We start from the raw sequence: 19,432 nt of genomic DNA, 5'->3' as shown, positions 1-19,432 counted from the left end.
ACTCGTGGAAGATAGGAAAATCACTTAGTCTCTGGCCTCAGCGCCTACCCATAAAATGGGAAAAAACGTGCTTCCCTGCTCACCAGGGTGTTGCCAGGATAAATATATTAAAGAGTGTGTGGCAGACTCAAATACTATGGTTGCTATAAATACCCACCTAACCCCTGAAGTGTATGAGCGGTACTGAGTACATCTGTTTGTTTTGTATAGGAATATCTGGCTTCATATTCTATCACTTTGTGGCAAAATGTGCACAAGTCCTGATCCTGCAGTGAGTAACCTGCAAAGCTCACTGCAGGATCAGCACCTTAGTCTAAGCTCTTTGGAGCTGGGACTTCTTAGGCACACTTCCTCTATTGTACAGCACATAGTACACTGATAATTCATAGATTTCATATAATGCAAACAGAGTGAACATCATTTGAAAAAAGCCTATGCAGCATGTTAAGTTTCCACATTTATACACACACAGAACAGGAAATGACGAAGTATTTCAGTGAGACTTAGGCTCCTAAATCACTTCTGAAAATGGGAGTTAGGCTCCTTAGTCACCTGAGCACTTCTGAAAATTTCACCTTAGAATTTGATCATCCTCCCATGAAAAAAAAAAAATCCTATAAGAAAAAAAATTCTGCTAGAAATTTAGAACTTCATTTCATTCTCCCCTTTGAAAGGAAAAGGGTTCTGACCTTGCACTGGGATAGAGAATCTGGTCTGCAAATGCCAAATGGAGTTTATGGCTCATTTGAGAAATAAAAGCACATTTGAACAGATCAGAGGCTAACATGCAGGGAGCTGGCCTCCTCTGTTGATATATCTAAACCTCATACTCCTGGCAACATGGATCTCGTGAGCCTTGCTACCACTGATTCTCCACTTCCTAGAGCATAAAGGATAAATTAGCTGTGATTGCAACAACTTTAATTGCCAGCATGGCTTTTCTCTTGGAAATCTGCAAGATCCAGAGAGGAGCACTAGGACTAATCCTTATCTTGCTACCTTCTCCTGATCAGTATATTACCAATCATGCAATATGCTCACAGAGAGGTTTGCTGAAAGCTTGAGGGGAGGGAGAATGGTTCAAAGTTATCTTTTTTAATTATTATTTAATATAAGCATTCCTATAGATATCTGATTTAGTTAACTGTAAGACCTAAAACCCAAATGTAATGCCTAAACTACATGACAATGTCCCTGTATATTTTATTTCTGCAGGCTGCAATTAAGTATCTAAGTCTTGTCTACATCTGCATATTTTTGAGAATTCTTCCACAACTGCACCACCACCACTACTAGTGCAGCTCCACTGCTGGGAGTGCTAGTTTAGGCACTTTTAATCCCTACGCCATCTAAAGCTTCTTAAAAGCAATAGTGAAAAATTTAACACAAAAAAAGGTGACATAGTACTTACAGTTTCTGATTTTTTAACAACTATAACTTCTGAGTTTTCCATTATATGTGGAACTGACAGGATCAAGATTGTCATGCTGAAAATTACACCAAGCTACAACTGTAGTTTTGGTTGGCTGGAACATAGAGTACTGTTCTTCCATTCAGCAAGCCTGCTATTTTGCAAGCAGAGCAACATTCTAGAACATTTCATTGCCATTCCTGTGTACAGGAACAGGACTGGCAGGCAAAGCAGAGGGACAGTGCAAAATGCATGTAACTATATCACACAAATCCAAGGCCCTGGGGCTTTATTGTAGCATCTGAGCAGAATATTTTGAATGTTATCCATGCTGTAGCCTTCATTTTCAAGAATGTATTCATTTTCCAGGATCAGTATGGAAATACACATTTTAAAGTAAGTTTGGCAACGTTTAACCTGAGGAACTCTGTGTCCTGTTTTAATAATAGATAGGATCACACTTCTGATGCAAATAAATTTTGCTAAAAAAAGCAAGGCCGTCATTTTAAATTTATTCAGAGAGCACAGTGTATGAGTTAAGGAAGAAGTAAATACCTCACTTTAAAAAACAGAATTCTGCATTTAAAACCAAGTACCATTTAAAGCTATATTATTCTAAAAGTATAATAAGCAATCCTCCCAAGTTTTAGGGTGTTATGTAAGTTTCCATATGAAAAGAAATAAAAATAAAAACATTACAGGGCAGTATGTATCAACATATTTACGAAATCACATTTGAATATTCTGGAACAGTGACAAATCAAATAACCCAAAAGCTACAACAGACCTACACACAGAGCAAAGATTATGTGAAATGGCCTTTTCACTTAATATTAATGCTGCTAAAAGCCAAGGCAAAACTCCTATGCCATACCTAACAAGTTTCTCTGAAGCTTCTTAACATAAGACTATTGATGCCTTACCTTTCCTCTGATTACAACTAGTCTTAGAAGCCCAGCAAAGTCTCAGGCTCTGATAATTAGTGTCTTCATCGCAAACCAGAGTTCTAGTCAAACAGAAATCGATGACTGCAATTTAAAACAAAAATACATAAATAAACAAACAAACACAGTAATTCAAGTATTGCACTGAGGACAAATTTCTGCAATAAAACAAATATTGGTTGATTTTCTGTAGCCATAAAGGATAATCTTAAATGGAAAAAAAACGCAATTAATTGAAAGAAAGTGGGCTAAAGCTCTACATATACACAATTACACTTGGAATAGTCTGAATGTCTACAGTAGCATTCCAAACTAGAATTCCAGTGTTTACTTTGAATTACAACAGAATCTTAGTGCGCACTGGATAATATACATACAAAGCAGCCATTTCTGCATTTGGATATTCTATCCTAATACTTCTGTTTTATCTGCTAAAATTCTTTTAAAAATACAGCACTAACAATGTGAACAAAATAAGTAAATCACTTGTAAGATATAAGATATAATGAGAAGGCAGTGTGGAGAATATCCACCAGCTTGTGATGTGTATCTGTTACCTCCTGCAGGGGAATTTGCAGCTCATCCACTACCCTCTTGGTAAGATCCCAAAAGTTCTTAAAATCAGCTAGTAATGGAGGAGGGGCGTCACAGCCTCGCCCAGTGAAAATAAGAAGCTTGCTGGAAGGGTAGCTTTCCCTTCGAGCCCTTCCTCCTGTTCTTCCACCCCTGGCTCAGGGGCTCTGGACAGTGACATTGTAGGAGACCGTCTGACAGACTCTCTCTGAGACACCCCAGATTCCCGCGAAGTACAGGATCCATAGGTGTTGAGTCCATGGGTGCTCTGGGGCTGGAGCACCCACAGAGAAAAATGGTGGGTGCTGAGCACCCACCAGCAGCCCCCCCCTCAGCTCCCCCACCAAATGTTTGCCGCCCACCACCGGCCCCACCAATTGATGCCTCTCCCCTCCCTCCCTGCGCCTCCCGCCCACTGTGATCAGCTGTTTCATGGTGTGCAGGAGGCTTCTGAAGGGAGGGGGAGGAGCAAGGGCATGATGCTTTGGGGGGAGGGGAGGGGCCTGGAGGAAGGGGTGGGGCCTGGGGCAGAGCCAGCAGTCGAGCACACCCCACCCCACCCCCCAGTACATTGGAAAGTCAGCACCTTCAATAGGATCCGTACAGCCATCGGGGGGGAGGTCCCCAAGGAGGCCCATACCATGATTGCGGGTCAGCTCGATGGAACTGAGGAGGTCCCTTGTGCTGTGATGGTGAGAGGCCAGGGAAATGAGATCCTCCTGGTCACTGTCAGACTTATCAGTGGGTAAGGATGGCTCTGACCAGGGTTTGTGCGTTACGTAGCCTAGTATCGAGAGTGATTCCAGTGACCAGGATGTGCTCATAACCAGGGCCCTGGTAGAGAGTAATGGGGACTGCAGTTTTTCCCAACTGTCAGGTCACTAGAGTACCAAACTCTTGCAGCACTGTTAGCTCATACGGTGCTGCTGCAGAGTGTCTGTGGTACACGGTCAGTACCAACGTTTGTAAACATACAGAGTGCTCCATAGATGGGAGCTTTGTCACACACAGTACTGAAGGTTTACTCGGTGCCGCTCTTTTAAAGACAGCATGGTAATTGTCTCTCTCGTTAGGGGGTGGTACCGCTGCCTGAGAGCCTGAGCGCCTGAGCCCCTGATATTTCTAGGTGGTGCAGCAGAACTCACAGTGGAGACCCCCTTCTGGGTACCATGCTTCGGAGCTGCCAGTACCAAGGTGGCAGATCACACTGCGGAACCCCTCTGGCTGGCCAACAACTCGATTTGAGGGCTTGGAGCCCTTTTTCCTTGAGCCTTTATAGGGGAAATCTGCTGTGGTTTTTTGCCGACTCTACCCCCTTTGAAGTTGAAGATTCTGGGGGATGATCCGGGGTCAGCAGAGTCCCATGGCAGCTGAAGTGCCTTCTCATTAGGAGGAGTTTTAAATTCAGCTTCCAGTTTTTACAAGACCTCGGCTTTAGCTGCTGGTAGCGGGAACACTTCTGAGGGATATGGGACTCCACCAGGCACTGGACACAGGGTTTGTCTGGAATCGACTCCTTGCAGGAGAGGCATCTCTTGAAGCCTGGAGAGCTGCACATGCCCCTGGGGGGTGGGGGGACAATTACCCTCCAGCAGTGAAGAATGCAGAAGAGATGTTTTCTCGTCTTTCTTCTTCTTCCTTTTTTTAAACTGAAAGAAGTTAGAATTTCTTCCAGGGGGGCGTCTAGGGGGCCATGCCCTCACCACTTTTTACTAGATGTAAAGGCAAGTAATGGGGGGAAGAGGCGGAGAAGAGCGAATGGTAGGGTAGGATCTTGAGGGAAAAGGACGGCATGAGGGCAGAGGGGAAGGGGCAGCACAGAGGGCCAGGTCCATGATTCGGGCACTGGTGTCCTCCTCACTTTTAGGGAGCTTCCACAGCTCCTGATATCTTCTAAACACCCCAAGAGAAGAAAGGGAGGGCTTTCCTAAAAATGGAAAAGGTAAACGGAAGCTTTTTTTCTTTTTTTTTTTAACCCAACAGGATAATGAAACACTCACTATTAAGAAGAACAAAAGAATCAAAAACTACTACTACTTATGCTAATGACGCAGATAAGGAAGGGACAACTCTCACTCCCTTCAAGGCCAAAGGCGGTGGAGAAGGAACTGAGGAGGATTCGACTGAGCTGCGGTAGATAGCCTGGAGGCAGACCAGGAGGGAAGGACAGCATAAGTGCAGGCTGAATGGACACTGCTACCTAAAATCTTTGATTAGAGGCACAGATACACCCACAGTGGATCACCCAGAGGCATACTACTCGAAGAACAGGATTCTATTTCTGTCTCTTCCACCGAGTTCCTATGTGATGCTAAGCAAGTCACCAAAACCAAACTTTCCACAGATGGTCGCTAAACTGTGTGTTCCTCATTTTCTGGTGACTGACTTGAGACCCAGGAGTCTGATTTGTAGAAATGCTGAGGACTCACAGCTGCAATGTACATCAACAGGAGTTGAACTTTAATATGTAAACTGCAATATTATTCTAAGTACTCTGAAAAATATCAGGTCCTAGGTTTTTAAAAGAGCAAATTGAAAAAAACAAATTCCACCATGTGGCATCATATTACTTTGGGGAGACTTCCATGGCCTGAGTTATACATAAGGTCTGACTATATTATCACAATGGTCCTTTCTGGCCTTAGAATCTACAGAACTATGAATTTTGACACCCCATACTGGTCATCAGCAGACCTGGTAGCTTTAGATCCACTGCACAGACCACTGTTACTTGAACTAATGGAGTAACTAATAGCAATAGTAGGCTGTCATCCTGTGTGTGGACCAGCACCAGAGGAAAATTAAACATTTTGACAGTGGATTTCACAAACCTTTGATGACAGCAGAGGAATGGTGAGACTCAGGAATCTTAGGTTCCATTCCAGGCTGTAAAGGGGAGGGTGGTCTCCCTGGCACATAACCGTATGGCTCTTCCTTTCAGAATCCCCTCCCCTGACGCTTCACCCCTTCATTCCCATCCCCTCAAATCTGTCCTTGTCCCAGTCTTGCCTTTCCCTCACCTGTAGTTCCTTGTCCCAGTCCCATTGATCTTGCCAACCCAGTCCCAGTCACCACTCCTCAGGCTTCTTGTCCCAGTCTCCTTGCCTGGCCAGTCCTAGTCTCTGCCTCAAGGCTCCCTGTCCGAGTCCCAGTCTTCCTCCACCACTCCCAGTCACATTCCCGCCCTGACTCCTTGTCCCAATTCTCCTTGCCCAGACAGTTTCAGTTCTCCCTCTCTCCACCCCCTACCCCACAGCCTCCAGTCATCAATCAGCTCCCACACATTTTCCCAATATCACTGGCTCCTTGTCCCCTTCCTCTTTTGTTATCCCATCTCAATCATCCACCAAAGGACTAACATACTTCCCAAGTAACTTTTACATTCTGTGTAGGATGATGGGGGAAGGACAGTAGGATGCACTGTAAGGTCCTTGCCGACTGAAAGATACCTATGTAGATAATGAACTGTCAACCACCTCACTCAGTTATACTTTTCCTTGGTTTCAGCTATCCAAAGAAACACCTTGTGGGAGCCTATGTCAATCTTTACCCCCATAGATGAAGGACAGCTTGGGATGCCAGGAGATGGCTTTGATCTTTGTTAATAACAAGTCTGTATGAATCCAGAAATTTTGTTATTCTCCAAATAGTCTGCTATACTTTATCTACCGAGCGAGCTCTGATCAGAATACGTATTTCCTTTCCTACCTCAGAGCTACTACCAACCCTACCACAATGTGTCTGGATACTCTGGGCTGGCTGCTAGTCCAAGGGTAAGGAGTGAGCTGTAGCTCACAAAAGCTTATGCTCAAATAAATTGGTTAGTCTCTAAGGTGCCACAAGTCCTCCTTTTCTTTTTGCGGATACAGACTAACACAGCTGCTACTCTGAAGCACAGTGAAGATATACCTGTGAGCTGCTAACATGTGATATGAAGATATGCTTCTTTCAGATCTATGGGGGACAGAGAGTCCTCTTTGTTGATAGGTGCTCGTGTTGACCTGAAAGTCTCAATCATAAATGTGTAACTTCACATAGCTTAAATGGTTCATGTCTAATGTTGCTATCCACCACATGTAAGCATTTTTCCACAGGACAAAGATTCCTTTAACAGGGTTACTTAAGTTACTATGCCTTAAAGACATACCAATTGTTTTTAGCTCTGTCACAACAACATCCACAAGCAGCAAAACTATTTCAAGTGTCAGACACGTTTAACAACCACCATCACTACCTAACTCTCATACCGCAGAGTAGGTCAATCTTAATTTTCTCTCTCTTTTCCTTGTTACCTTTAAAGAAAGTCTGTAAGAGAATCCCTGCTGCTGGGAGAGTGGAAGGGGGTGGAATCTCTCGGTCAAAGTTATTATACAGTAAAGACAGTGATAAAGGCCTTTTTCGATTGGGGATGGGAGGCACCGAAGTAGGGAAATGCAAGTGAAGTACATATAGGATACACATATTCCTAATTACAATATAGGATACTCACCATATTTTACATCTGGAACTGTTACAGAGCTCTCAGCCATATTTGTAGACAGAATAATCTAGTTCAAGTCCAAAAAGAAAAAAAATATGCAAAGAAAAGTTCACTCATCTATATTAATATATGTATTTATATAACTTTCCTTGGTGGGGAGGAAAAACTGTGAATGAAATAGAAATATGCTATTTGTGTTTTGTGCCCTCTGCCATTTTCCAAAGTGATTTTCCTCAGTATTGTGTCTAGACAACAAAAGGTGTCACAACACTTTGATTTTATTTTTCTAGTGCTTAAAAATAAAACAAAGAGTGCTATAGTAAAAAAATATTTGGAAATGGTTGTCGTAACTTCATAGTACATATATATTTTAAGTTTTTAACTATAACACTTCAATAATCTAACAGCACTAGAAATCAAGACGCTAACAAACATAGGGCATGATCCAGCATGGAGAACTATTGACACCCAGGAGCAGGAATCCACATCTGCAATTCACTTTGCAGGAAAAATATTCAATAATTTGTTTAATTATAACTTCATCAAGTCTATTATAGCCCGTCCTTTTTTTTAAGCTGTGGACAGTGATAATAGCCACAGCTGTAAATTAACTGAAGAAAGCTTTTCTGACCTACCAGAAAAGTGATCAGTTTCGAACTTGAAAAAGCTGGATTGCCTTTATACAGTTGTAGGAGAAGAATAAAATTAAAGAATTAAAGTTGACTTACATTTGGCTAAGTAAGTGTTGTAAAGAAGGCCCCAATAAGCAAATAAAAGAAGGCCATGAGAATTAGTATTACTTGTAGTGTGGTAGGGATGCATGGTTTTCAAAAAGAAAAGGAGTACTTGTGGCACCTTAGAGACTAACCAATTTATTTGAGCATGAGCTTTCGTGAGCTACAGCTCACTTCATCGGATGCATGCATGTAGCTCACGAAAGCTCATGCTCAAATAAATTGGTTAGTCTCTAAGGTGCCACAAGTACTCCTTTTCTTTTTGCGAATACAGACTAACACGGCTGTTACTCTGAAACCTGTCATGGTTTTCAAAGTAACTAATAAAATAAAGAGTTGCAGTAACAAGACAAAGAAAAATTGTCTTAAAAGAAACAATCCCCAACCTTCCCACTGTTCTGCTGATAAGCAAAGAGTGGGGGAGAAGATAAGAAAGGAAAGGCCTTGGGAAGAAAGGAGGCTGTAAATATTATCTGGATTAAGACCGGAAATAAGGGTGAATTGTCTCAAGTTGCTTTTTAGCTGAAGTCAATGATTGGCAACGACATTACTTGTTTGTTGAAGGATATAAAAAGTAAACTCTTAAAACAGTTCATTGCTAATACCTGCTTGACCATTTTGGAGCCGACCAACTTGGGTCTAAGCACCCCTGGGTTTAGTCCATCTGTAAGTATCTCAATCAAATGCTTTTGTTACTGTTTGGTTGTAGTGAATTGCTTATTATTTAGGCTTTTTATGCATGTCTAGAGCATTCGTATAAATTCCATTTGGCCTTTGGATTTAAGAAAGGAATTTATGCTTAAATTAGTGTTTGGTGGTTTCCCATATAAATATTAATAATTTCAAATATTAGTAATAATTCCACCATCTTAGCCTGAGAAGGTAACGTTGCCTATGGCCAAAACTATCCACTTCTTTTATAAAAATTAAGCCATGTTTCAATACTTGCTTACCTTTCTGTAACCAGGAACTGGAGTCAAAAACACATTATTCTGTTCTTCTAAAGTCACACTTGAATGGAGCAGGTATACTTGCAACCTAGAGGAAATGCATCACTGTAATACCTATACAGTAATTCACAATAGTCAGGGGCATAATTACCCCAGGGGTCCCTTTTGGGAATACAACTCACATAGCTGAAGGATTAATATTAAAATACTCAACAGGAATTTAATTAAAATAGAACTGTACATACGAAAATATTTTACTGTGTGTTACTCATTTTAACTTACCTTTTGTGAATCATGCTTGTGAGAAGTTCATGCATGTAATTCATTTCAGCCAAACCTAGGGGGGAAATAAACAGCTGAGTTAAAATAAATATTTTGATGCTCACTCAAAACCAAAGAAATTAATGATTTTATTCTCAAATGGATTCTCATTTCTGCTTAATTCCTAATTCTTCTTCTATTTCTTTATCCCTTTTCATATACAATTACAACAGAGAGGTTAAATAGAAAACATGCAATGAAAAGTGAGTATAAAATTACATTCCAAATAAAATGACAAACACACACCTACACTTACTATACGTGGGACTGGCAGTACTACCCCATAATTAAAGTTGCCTGACACTACCCGTTATATTTTTTCCCCCATGAGAAAGCTATATTTAAAGAAAATTAAAGTTGTAAAGTCAAGCATTGAAATTCTAGGACGTGCCAGAATTACATGTTGCCTATTGTACTGCCATCTTTAATTGGATGATCACATAATATTTTTCCACAGGACCTCTGACTTGTATACTGCATAGGAGAAACAGTGCTCACTGAATAGGTAGCTATTCGGTATTTCTTTTTATCCTCACCATTCAATGTTCGGCTCCAAGAAGCTTACAAGAAGTGGAAGGTTGGACATATGACCAGGGAAGAGTATAAAAATATTGCTCGGGCATGTAGGAATGTTATCAGGAGGGCCAAATCGCACCTGAAGCTGCAGCTAGCCAGAGATGTCAAGAGTAACAAGAAGGGTTTCTTCAGGTATGTTGGCAACAAGAAGAAAGCCAAGGAATGTGTGGGCCCCTTACTGAATGAGGGAGGCAAACTAGTGACAGAGGATGTGGAAAAAGCTAATGTTCTCAATGCTTTTTTTGCCTCTGTTTTCACTAACAAGGTCAGCTCCCAGACTGCTACACTGGGCATCACAAAATGGGGAAGAGATGGCCAGCCCTCTGTGGAGATAGAGGTGGTTAGGGACTATTTAGAAAAGCTGGACGTGCACAAGTCCATGGGGCCGGACGAGTTGCATCCGAGAGTGCTGAAGGAACTGGCGGCTGTGATTGCAGAGCCATTGGCCATTATCTTTGAAAACTCGTGGCGAACCGGGGAAGTCCCGGATGACTGGAAAAAGGCTAATGTAGTGCCAACCTTTAAAAAAGGGAAGGAGGATGATCCTGGGAACTACAGGCCAGTCAGCCTCACTTCAGTCCCTGGAAAAATCATGGAGCAGGTCCTCAAAGAATCAATCCTGAAGCACTTGCATGAGAGGAAATGATCAGGAACAGCCAGCATGAAGTCACCAAGGGAAGGTCATGCCTGACTAATCTAATCGCCTTCTATGATGAGATTACTGGTTCTGTAGATGAAGGGAAAGCAGTGGATGTATTGTTTCTTGATTTTAGCAAAGCTTTTGACACGGTCTCCCACAGTATTCTTGTCAGCAAGTTAAGGAAGTATGGGCTGGATGAATGCACTACAAGGTGGGTAGAAAGCTGGCTAGATTGTCGGGCTCAACGGGTAGTGATCAATGGCTCCATGTCTAGTTGGCAGCCGGTATCAAGTGGAGTGCCCCAAGGGTCAGTCCTGGGGCCGGTTTTGTTCAATATCTTCATAAATGATCTGGAGGATGGTGTGGATTGCACTCTCAGCAAATTTGCGGATGATACTAAACTGGGAGGAGTGGTAGATACGCTGGAGGGGAGGGATAGGATACAGAAGGACCTAGACAAATTGGAGGATTGGGCCAAAAGAAATCTGATGAGGTTCAATAAGGATAAGTGCAGGGTCCTGCACTTAGGACGGAAGAACCCAATGCACAGCTACAGACTAGGGACCGAATGGCTAGGCAGCAGTTCTGCGGAAAAGGACCTAGGGGTGACAGTGGACGAGAAGCTGGATATGAGTCAGCAGTGTGCCCTTGTTGCCAAGAAGGCCAATGGCATTTTGGGATGTATAAGTAGGGGCATAGCGAGCAGATCGAGGGACGTGATCGTTCCCCTCTATTCGACATTGGTGAGGCCTCATCTGGAGTACTGTGTCCAGTTTTGGGCCCCACACTTCAAGAAGGATGTGGATAAATTGGAGAGAGTCCAGCGAAGGGCAACAAAAATGATTAGGGGTCTGGAACACATGAGTTATGAGGAGAGGCTGAGGGAGCTGGGATTGTTTAGCCTGCAGAAGAGAAGAATGAGGGGGGATTTGATAGCTGCTTTCAACTACCTGAAAGGGGGTTCCAAAGAGGATGGCTCTAGACTGTTCTCAATGGTATCAGATGACAGAACGAGGAGTAATGGTCTCAAGCTGCAGTGGGGGAGGTTTAGATTGGATATTAGGAAAAACTTTTTCACTAAGAGGGTGGTGAAACACTGGAATGCGTTACCTAGGGAGGTGGTAGAATCTCCTTCCTTAGAGGTTTTTAAGGTCAGGCTTGACAAAGCCCTGGCTGGGATGATTTAACTGGGAATTGGTCCTGCTTCGAGCAGGGGGTTGGACTAGATGACCTTCTGGGGTCCCTTCCAACCCTTATATTCTATGATTCTATGATTCCATTCCTTATTCATACCACATCATCCAAACCCTACACTGAATATTGATTAGTTTCCATATGGTCTTTTCTTTGACCCTCATAGCTATAGTGACTGAGTGCTTCACAGACTTAGAGATAAATTCATTGTCATAGCCCCTGTGAGGTAGGGAGGTAGCCTCGTTTTACAGATAAGGAACTAAAGACGAGAGATAAAGTCCAAAACTGTCAAGTGCCCACTAATTTGGGGTACCCAAACAGATATGCCCAGGCTCTGATTTTTCAAAGTTCTTAGCATTTATACCACTTTATTCAAGCACAGCTCCCATTTGCTTCAGTTGAGACTCCTCAGCATTTCAGCAAATCAAGCCCTGGGTGTCTTAAGTCAGCAAGAATGGCATAGTATTCACCAGAGGTGGTTTTTACCACCTCACGAAAAACCAGTTAGTTCCAATTTAAGGCATTTTCTATTTTAAAAACCATTTTATTAATGCACACCACATTACAGTGAATTTTAGTTACATGTTCAAATTATGGTTATATAATGAAGTAGATTCAGAGAATAATTTAGGGTTGTACAAATAAAAAGTAAGACCGCAGTGGGCGTAACGTTAATATATGTAATTATAATACTGAACATTGGAATGTCTGTATACATTTTTAGTTTGGTATTTTCTCCAAGAAGTAATACATGTCTTGACTCATATTTCAATTTTCATCATTATATAAACAAAAAGTCAAGAACATCTGATTACATGAAAACAACAATAATGCAAAGCTGTGGGCTTGAAGCATTGATTAAGCAGTCAGAAGCATGCAGAGTTGCCTACCACCAGTCCAGGTGCATTTAGCCATGCAGCGTTCTGGAGCAAATGACCAACTTTCATGTAGTGAATACACTGAGCCTATACCTTGGTTTTGAATGAATGTACCCAAAATTTGTTCTGTGCTTGCTGGACACCGATTCAATTATTTTTCCCAGTTTAAAACAGGTTCAGTATTTACCAGCATCGTCTCCTAAACTAGTTTTTCCTGGAAAATTGCCAACCCTGCAAGTTGGGTGCCCATACAATGAGGTACTAGAACAGGAACTCTATGGCAGAGGCAGCGATACAATCCAGTTATCCAGGGTGACATTCAACTGCAATAACCACACGACCCTCCTTTCTCTCTTACCTGCAATCTCATCTGAGGGGTAAAGGGCAGAGTGGCCCCAACCACCCCTCCCCAGTCCCTCACTAATTCAGAGTACAGATACAGAGAACTCCAAAAAAGTGGGGATACAGGCCGAGTTGTGGGACCCACATTGATGACATCTTGAAGAACCACAGTTCCTGTAAAGGTAAGTAACCATTCTCTCTTCTCAGTGTGAATCCCACTCTAGCTGACCGACAAGCAGCACTGCATCTGGCAAGTGAAATTCAGGAGTTCTGACTGACCTAACTGAACAGAGATTGTAATATTGCTCCCCCAAACCTGGCATCTGATCTTGCAGCTAGGTCAAGAGCACTGCATTTAACAACAGTCAGAGAGTTATTCCATGTGGCTGCCTTACAGTTTTCAGATATGGGTAGGTTTCTGCTATAGTTGAGTGAGCATTAACATTGGATTGGAGAGGTATAATCAGCCATTTGGTAGCAGATTGTTAAGCACTGCATAATCCATTTTGATATCTTCTGAGAGGAGATGACTTTTGAAGCACCAGAAATGGACATGAAGAGCTGCAAAGGCAGTTTGAAAGGCTCTCCTCTTTCAATATAGTATGCTCAGTCCCTCAAAACATCCTGTGTGTGGAGCTTTTTCTCTCCTAAGAGGGTTTAGGGAAGAAGACAGATGAGTTAATAGACTGATTCAAATGGAATTCCATGTCTACTTTAGGGATAAGCATCAGATGAAATCTGAACATGATGTTATCTTTGAAGAATTTTATTATGGATTGTGTGGTATGTCATTGAGTATGATAAGTGTGCCTGACATCCTTCACTTAGGACCGCTGTAGGAAACAGGATCCTCTGTCTTGGGTTGGGGCTGCAAAAAAGGGGTATGTAAGCCCACCCAGAAACTAGAACTATGTGCGCAGAAGGCTTTGCTGGGTATTGTTTGACCAGAAAAGCATATAAGACAGACACAGCAGAAACTGAAGCACCAGCAAGAGAAAGCAAAGCAGACAGTAGAGCAGAAGGCTGGTAATGTGGCCCTGAGAGAAAGCTAAAAGAAAGCTTTTTGGGTATAGTGAGCTGACTGAAAAGATGGACTTGTAAAACCAAACAAAGGAACAGTCTCCTGTTTAGTTCCTCCTGTATTCAAGGAAACAAGATTTTGTACATTCTTTGTAAATAAACAAGATTGCACCAAAGGAATACCTAACTCCATCATCAATTTCATTTTGTAACTGGAATGACCCACAACACACTGAATTTGGATAACCACTTGGGACAAAAGGGGTAAAACTGAGAAGGGTTTGGGAGGGCGTCAGACATAAGTTTGAGTTTGCTGGCCCTCCCAGAAGATGTTACAGCAGGGTACACTGTATTTCAAAAGTGGCTCAAAAGAAGATACCATAAGGTTCACAAGAATGATGTTGAGATCCCATGTGTGAGGAGGATTCTCTGACCAGTATGTATATATATAACAATGCCTTCAGGAATCTTGATATTGTGGGATGTGAGGAGATTGAGCAGGACTGAACACGTGGATAGCAGGCAGAGATCATGGCAAGATCATGGAGATCTTTATGGAACTGAACGAAAGCCCAGAGTGTCTCAAATGCAGGAAGTAGACATGCATCTTTGGTATAGGAGCCTGTACTGGGTCACAAGCATGTTGGCCTGCCCAGACTGAAAAGCGCTCTTTTTGAGAAAGTCCTTTTTGGGAAGGCCTGTGTTTACATAAGGATTTCTTGGACCTGGCATGAGCACTCAACAAGCCAACATCCAAGTCTGTCAGATGCAGTGATTTCACGGCTGGGTGCAGTACCTAATTTTGTTTCTGCAATATTATATCCAGACAGTCTGGAAGTGGAACGAGACGCTGAACAGCCATCTGGAGATGTGTATTAGCCAGAATTGTCTTGGCCAGTAAGGAGTTCTTAGGGTTAGTGTGGCTCTGTCCTGTCTCCTCTGGAAATCAGGAGAATTGGTAGCAAAGTCTACACAAGGCCTTGATTCCATGGTAGGATGAAAGTGTCCTGTAATGAACCTCTGGGCCACTTTGGTGGTGAACAAGTCTATTAAGAGAATTCCTCACAAATGAAATACTGGGTTGATAATAGACCTCCACAGTGATCACTTGTGACAGATCGTCGGCTCAAGTAGTCCACTAGATTGTTAGTGAACAGGAGCTAGCGAATAAACAGGAGCTAGTGATCAGACAGGAGTTTTGCGAGGGAGTTCTTCACGTGGAGGAGGAGGGACTACATGACCTTTGGGTGAGTTTGTTATGTGCCTGCTTCCCTGACGAGTCTCTGCTTCCCTGAAGTTTATAGTGTGGTCTCCTTGGTGGTCTGCATGCTGATCCTACCAGCCTGCTAGGCAAGACAGAGGACAAGTCCCAGCAAGACTCTAGCCTGCCATCCTTTAATCCCTAATTTCTTTAGACTCTCTTGACAAGGAGCTGGGGCTAACCCAGGGAGAACAGGGATTTTAAAAGCCAGCTCGAAAGCAACCAGAGGAGCAAGTGAACAGGGGAGTTTTGTGAGGGAGCACACATCCAGATACACCAAATAAACATTCGTTATACTTAGGCCAATATCCCCAACCCCCAAAAACATACCCAAAGTACAAACAATACCTCTGCAAGAGTAAACATCATACAGGCAGGGGGGTCCAGCAGCTGGGGGATGGCTACCTAATTTATTGCACTGAATGCAGCATGTATGATTACCTGCCTTGTGGGCAGGTGGCATGTGTGCATATTCAGTGCAACCAGCTCATGGCCCTCAGGAATCGAGTATTGGCTCTTGAAACCAGAGTGGCTAAACTGAAGGGGCTAAGGAAGATAGAGATAAGCAGACAAGACTTTCTAGGACATAGCAGAGTGGTCCCTCCCCCAGTCTGACAACCTCTGTGCTGTTGAGGAGGATGAAAGTCTCGAGGAAGGAGAATATCAAGCTGGAGCAGAAGGAAAAAAATCCCATAGTTGGGACCCTCCTTCCAGATGACATCAGAGTATCCTCTTGCACTCAGGATACCTCTCTGGGGGAGGGAAACTGTTATTAGGAAGAGACAGGTAATAGTAATGGAAGATTTGATTATTAGAAATACAGATAATTGTGTTTATGATAACCAGGAGAACCGCATGGTGAATTGTCTGCTGAGTGCGAAGGTTGAGGACCTCTTGAGACATCTAGAAAAACTTACGTACAGTGCTGGGGAGGAGCTGGTGGTCATGGTACATATAGGTACCAATATTGTAGGGAAAAGCAGGAGAGAGGTCCTGTAGGGCAAATTTAGACTTCTATGTAAGAAATTAAAGTCCAGGACCTCCATGGTAGCATTCTTTGAAATGCTTCCAGTTACACAGGCAGAACTGCGGGGTCTCAATGCATGGATGAGACATTGGTTTATTAGGAACAGGGGAATCTTTTGGAAAAAGAGGAGCCTATACAGGAAGATTGGACACCACCTAAACTAAAATGGAACCAGATGCCTGGAATATAAGACTAAAAAGGTCACAGAGGAGTTTTTAAACTAAGGGTTGGGGGAAAGATGACAGGTGAGGAGGAGAACATGGTTTGGACAGAGACATCCCTTAGGAAGGATTTATTAAAGGGGATAGAATCATAGGACTGGAAGGGACCTTGAGAGTCTTCTAGTCCAGTCCCCTGCGTGCAAAAAAGGACTAAGTATTATCTAGACCATCCCCAACAGGTGATTGGAGATTTTTAAGAGCAGGTTAGACAATGACAGAGATTCCATAACCTCCCTAGGCAATTTATTCTAGTGATTAAATACCCTGACAGTTAGGAAGGTTTTCCTAATGTCCACCCTAACCCTTCCTTGCTGCAATTTAAGCCCATTGCTTCTTGTCCTATCCTCAGAGGTTAACGAGAACAATTTTTCTCCCTCCTCCTTGTAACAACCTTTTATGTACTTGAAAACGTATATCCCCCCCTCAGTCTTCTCTTCTCCAGATTAAAACCCAATTATTTCAATCTTTTAATCTCACAGAACTGGGTGACTGGGCAACAAAATGGCAGATGAAATTCAGTGTTGATAAATGCAAAATAATGCACATTGGAAAACTTAATCCCAACTATAAATACAAAATGATGGGATCTAAATGAGCTGTTACCACTAAAGAAGCAGGTCTTGGAGTCATCATGGCTAGCTCTCTGAAAACATCTGCTCAGTGTGCAGCGGCAGTCAAAAAGCTAACAGAATGTAGGAACCATTAGGGAAGGGATAAATAATAAGACAGAAAATATCATAATGCCTATATATAAATCCATGGTACACCCACACCTTAAAAACTCTGTACAGTTCTGGTTGCCCCATCTCAGAAAAGATATATTGGAACTGGAAAAGGTACAAAGGCAACAAAAATTATTAGGGGTATGGAACAGCTTCCATATGAGGAGAGATTAAAAAGAGACTGTTCCAGAGGACATGCTTCCATGCTGATGACATTCATCAAGAAAATAACGTGTTAATTAAATTTGTGACTGAACTCCTTGGGGGAGAATTGTATATATTCTGCTCTGTAGTTTTACAAACATTCTGCCATATATTTCATGTTATGGTAGTATCAGATGACTGCAGATTTGACAAAACACAAAGAAGGTACCAGTGTAAGATTTCTAAAGATGTAGCTACAACATTCAAAGCAAGGTTTAAGAATCTGAAGTGCCTTCCAAAATCTGAGAGGGACGAGGTCTGGAGCATGCTTTCAGAAGTGTTAAAAGAGCAACACTCCGATATGGAAACTACAGAACCCAAACTACCAAGAAGGAAAATCAACTTTGTTGGTGGCATCTGACTCAGATAATGAAAATGAACATGCATCAGTCCACACTGCTCTGAATCATTATCGATCAGAACCCGTCATCAGCATGGAAGCATGTCCTCTGGAATGGTGACTGAAGCATGAAGGGGCATACAAATGTTTAGCATATCTGGCACGTAAATACCTTGCAACACAGGCTACAACAGTGCCATGCAAATGCCTGGTCTCACTTTCAGGTGACATTTTAAATAAGAAGCAGGCAACACTATCTCCTCCAAATGTAAACAAACGTGTTTGTCTTACGGATTGGCTGAACAAGAAGTAGGACTGAGTGGACTTGTAGGCGCTAAAGTTTTACACAAGCTTTATTTTTGAGTGCAGTTATGTAAAAAAAATTTTTCACATTTGCAAGTTGCACTTTCATGATAAATAAATTGCACGACAGTACTTGTATGAGGTGAACTGAAAAATATTTATTTTTTAGAGTGAAAATATTAGTAAAAAATAATATTAAGTGAGCACGGTACACTTTGTATTCTGTGTCATAACTGAAATAAATATACTTGAAAATGTAGAAAACATCCAAAAATATTTAAATGAATGGTATTCTATTATTGTTTTACAGTGTGATTAATCGCGGTTTTAATCGCAATTATTTTTTTCATCTAGTGATTAATCGCAATTAATGTTTTTTAATTGTTTGACAGCCCTACAGGAATTACTTGACACGTGGCTTTTGTTTGGTAGTAGTTACACAACTAGATTTGTACTTTTGGAAAGGTTAATTGGCAAGTTTAAGTTTTTTCAACTTAAATTGGTTCTTCAAAAAAACAATACAGCCTCTTGTTCATACATGAAATGCTGTGTGGTCCCTTACACATTTTTTATTGAATGCTTAAAATGAGCTAAGCAACATACAGGAAAAAAAAAAAAAAGCTTAACTCCTACTTCAAGGATCTAGATGAAGGCTGGATATGAGGCACTACTGACCATACTGTCATATGAAGGAGCTGTGTAATTATATAGAATGGAGAAACTGAATGCAGAATTTCAAATATGGTATGATTCAACATTTAACCCAGTAGCTGAAAATTTGTGAGGGGGAGGGAGTTGGTAACTTTATTTGAAAATGCTAAGGTTAGAATACAGTATTTTACAATGAAGGTCACTTTTTATTTGCTGCCATATTCATATAGGGTTGGGGGGGTAAAATGGAAGACTGATATATGTTCTGATGCTTACGTTATCAATTAGAAGAGGAGCGATGTCAGAGAGAAAAAGCTGTCATTTCAATACCCGCTAACAAGCTTCATCCCCTCAGCGAAACCACAGCGAAAAAATGTCAGTACCCACCTGGCAGAAACACCAACACACTGCCACGCTCTGACACAAGGCCCACATTTTTGTTCTCCCTAATATTAAAAATATATTTTAATTAATTTCACACTTTACTAACCTGACCCTATTATGTTTATCTTGTAAGAGTAACAAAAGTGCACTTTTCCTATAAGCTGTGCTATTTAAGTTCATTGAAGAGACACGATACAAAACATTACCTAAAGCTATATTTTCCATAAAACATGTCCATAAATACTGAAAGCAAATC

At 41.8% G+C, this 19,432-nt stretch overlaps 1 protein-coding gene across 3 annotated transcripts in view; it reads right to left on the bottom strand.

The window, feature by feature from the left end:
- TDRD9 (tudor domain containing 9) overlaps window positions 1-19,432 on the bottom strand; it is a 164,265-nt gene that overhangs the window by 66,706 nt on the left and 78,127 nt on the right. For all 3 annotated transcript variants that reach the window (XM_075129909.1, XM_075129910.1, XM_048855410.2), the window contains exons 9-13: window positions 19,180-19,238; window positions 9,375-9,429; window positions 9,096-9,180; window positions 7,418-7,475; window positions 2,335-2,439 (exon numbers count right to left, since the gene is read on the bottom strand). In XM_075129909.1, coding sequence (XP_074986010.1) covers window positions 2,335-2,439; window positions 7,418-7,475; window positions 9,096-9,180; window positions 9,375-9,429; window positions 19,180-19,238 — 362 coding nt within the window. The remainder of the gene's footprint in view (window positions 1-2,334; window positions 2,440-7,417; window positions 7,476-9,095; window positions 9,181-9,374; window positions 9,430-19,179; window positions 19,239-19,432) is intronic.

This window comes from Caretta caretta, chromosome 6 (assembly GCF_965140235.1).
Source record: "Caretta caretta isolate rCarCar2 chromosome 6, rCarCar1.hap1, whole genome shotgun sequence".
In the NCBI taxonomy this organism is placed as follows: Eukaryota; Metazoa; Chordata; order Testudines; family Cheloniidae; genus Caretta; species Caretta caretta.
Note: the sequence above shows the minus strand (reverse complement) of the source record. Positions and strands in the feature narration are given on the sequence as shown.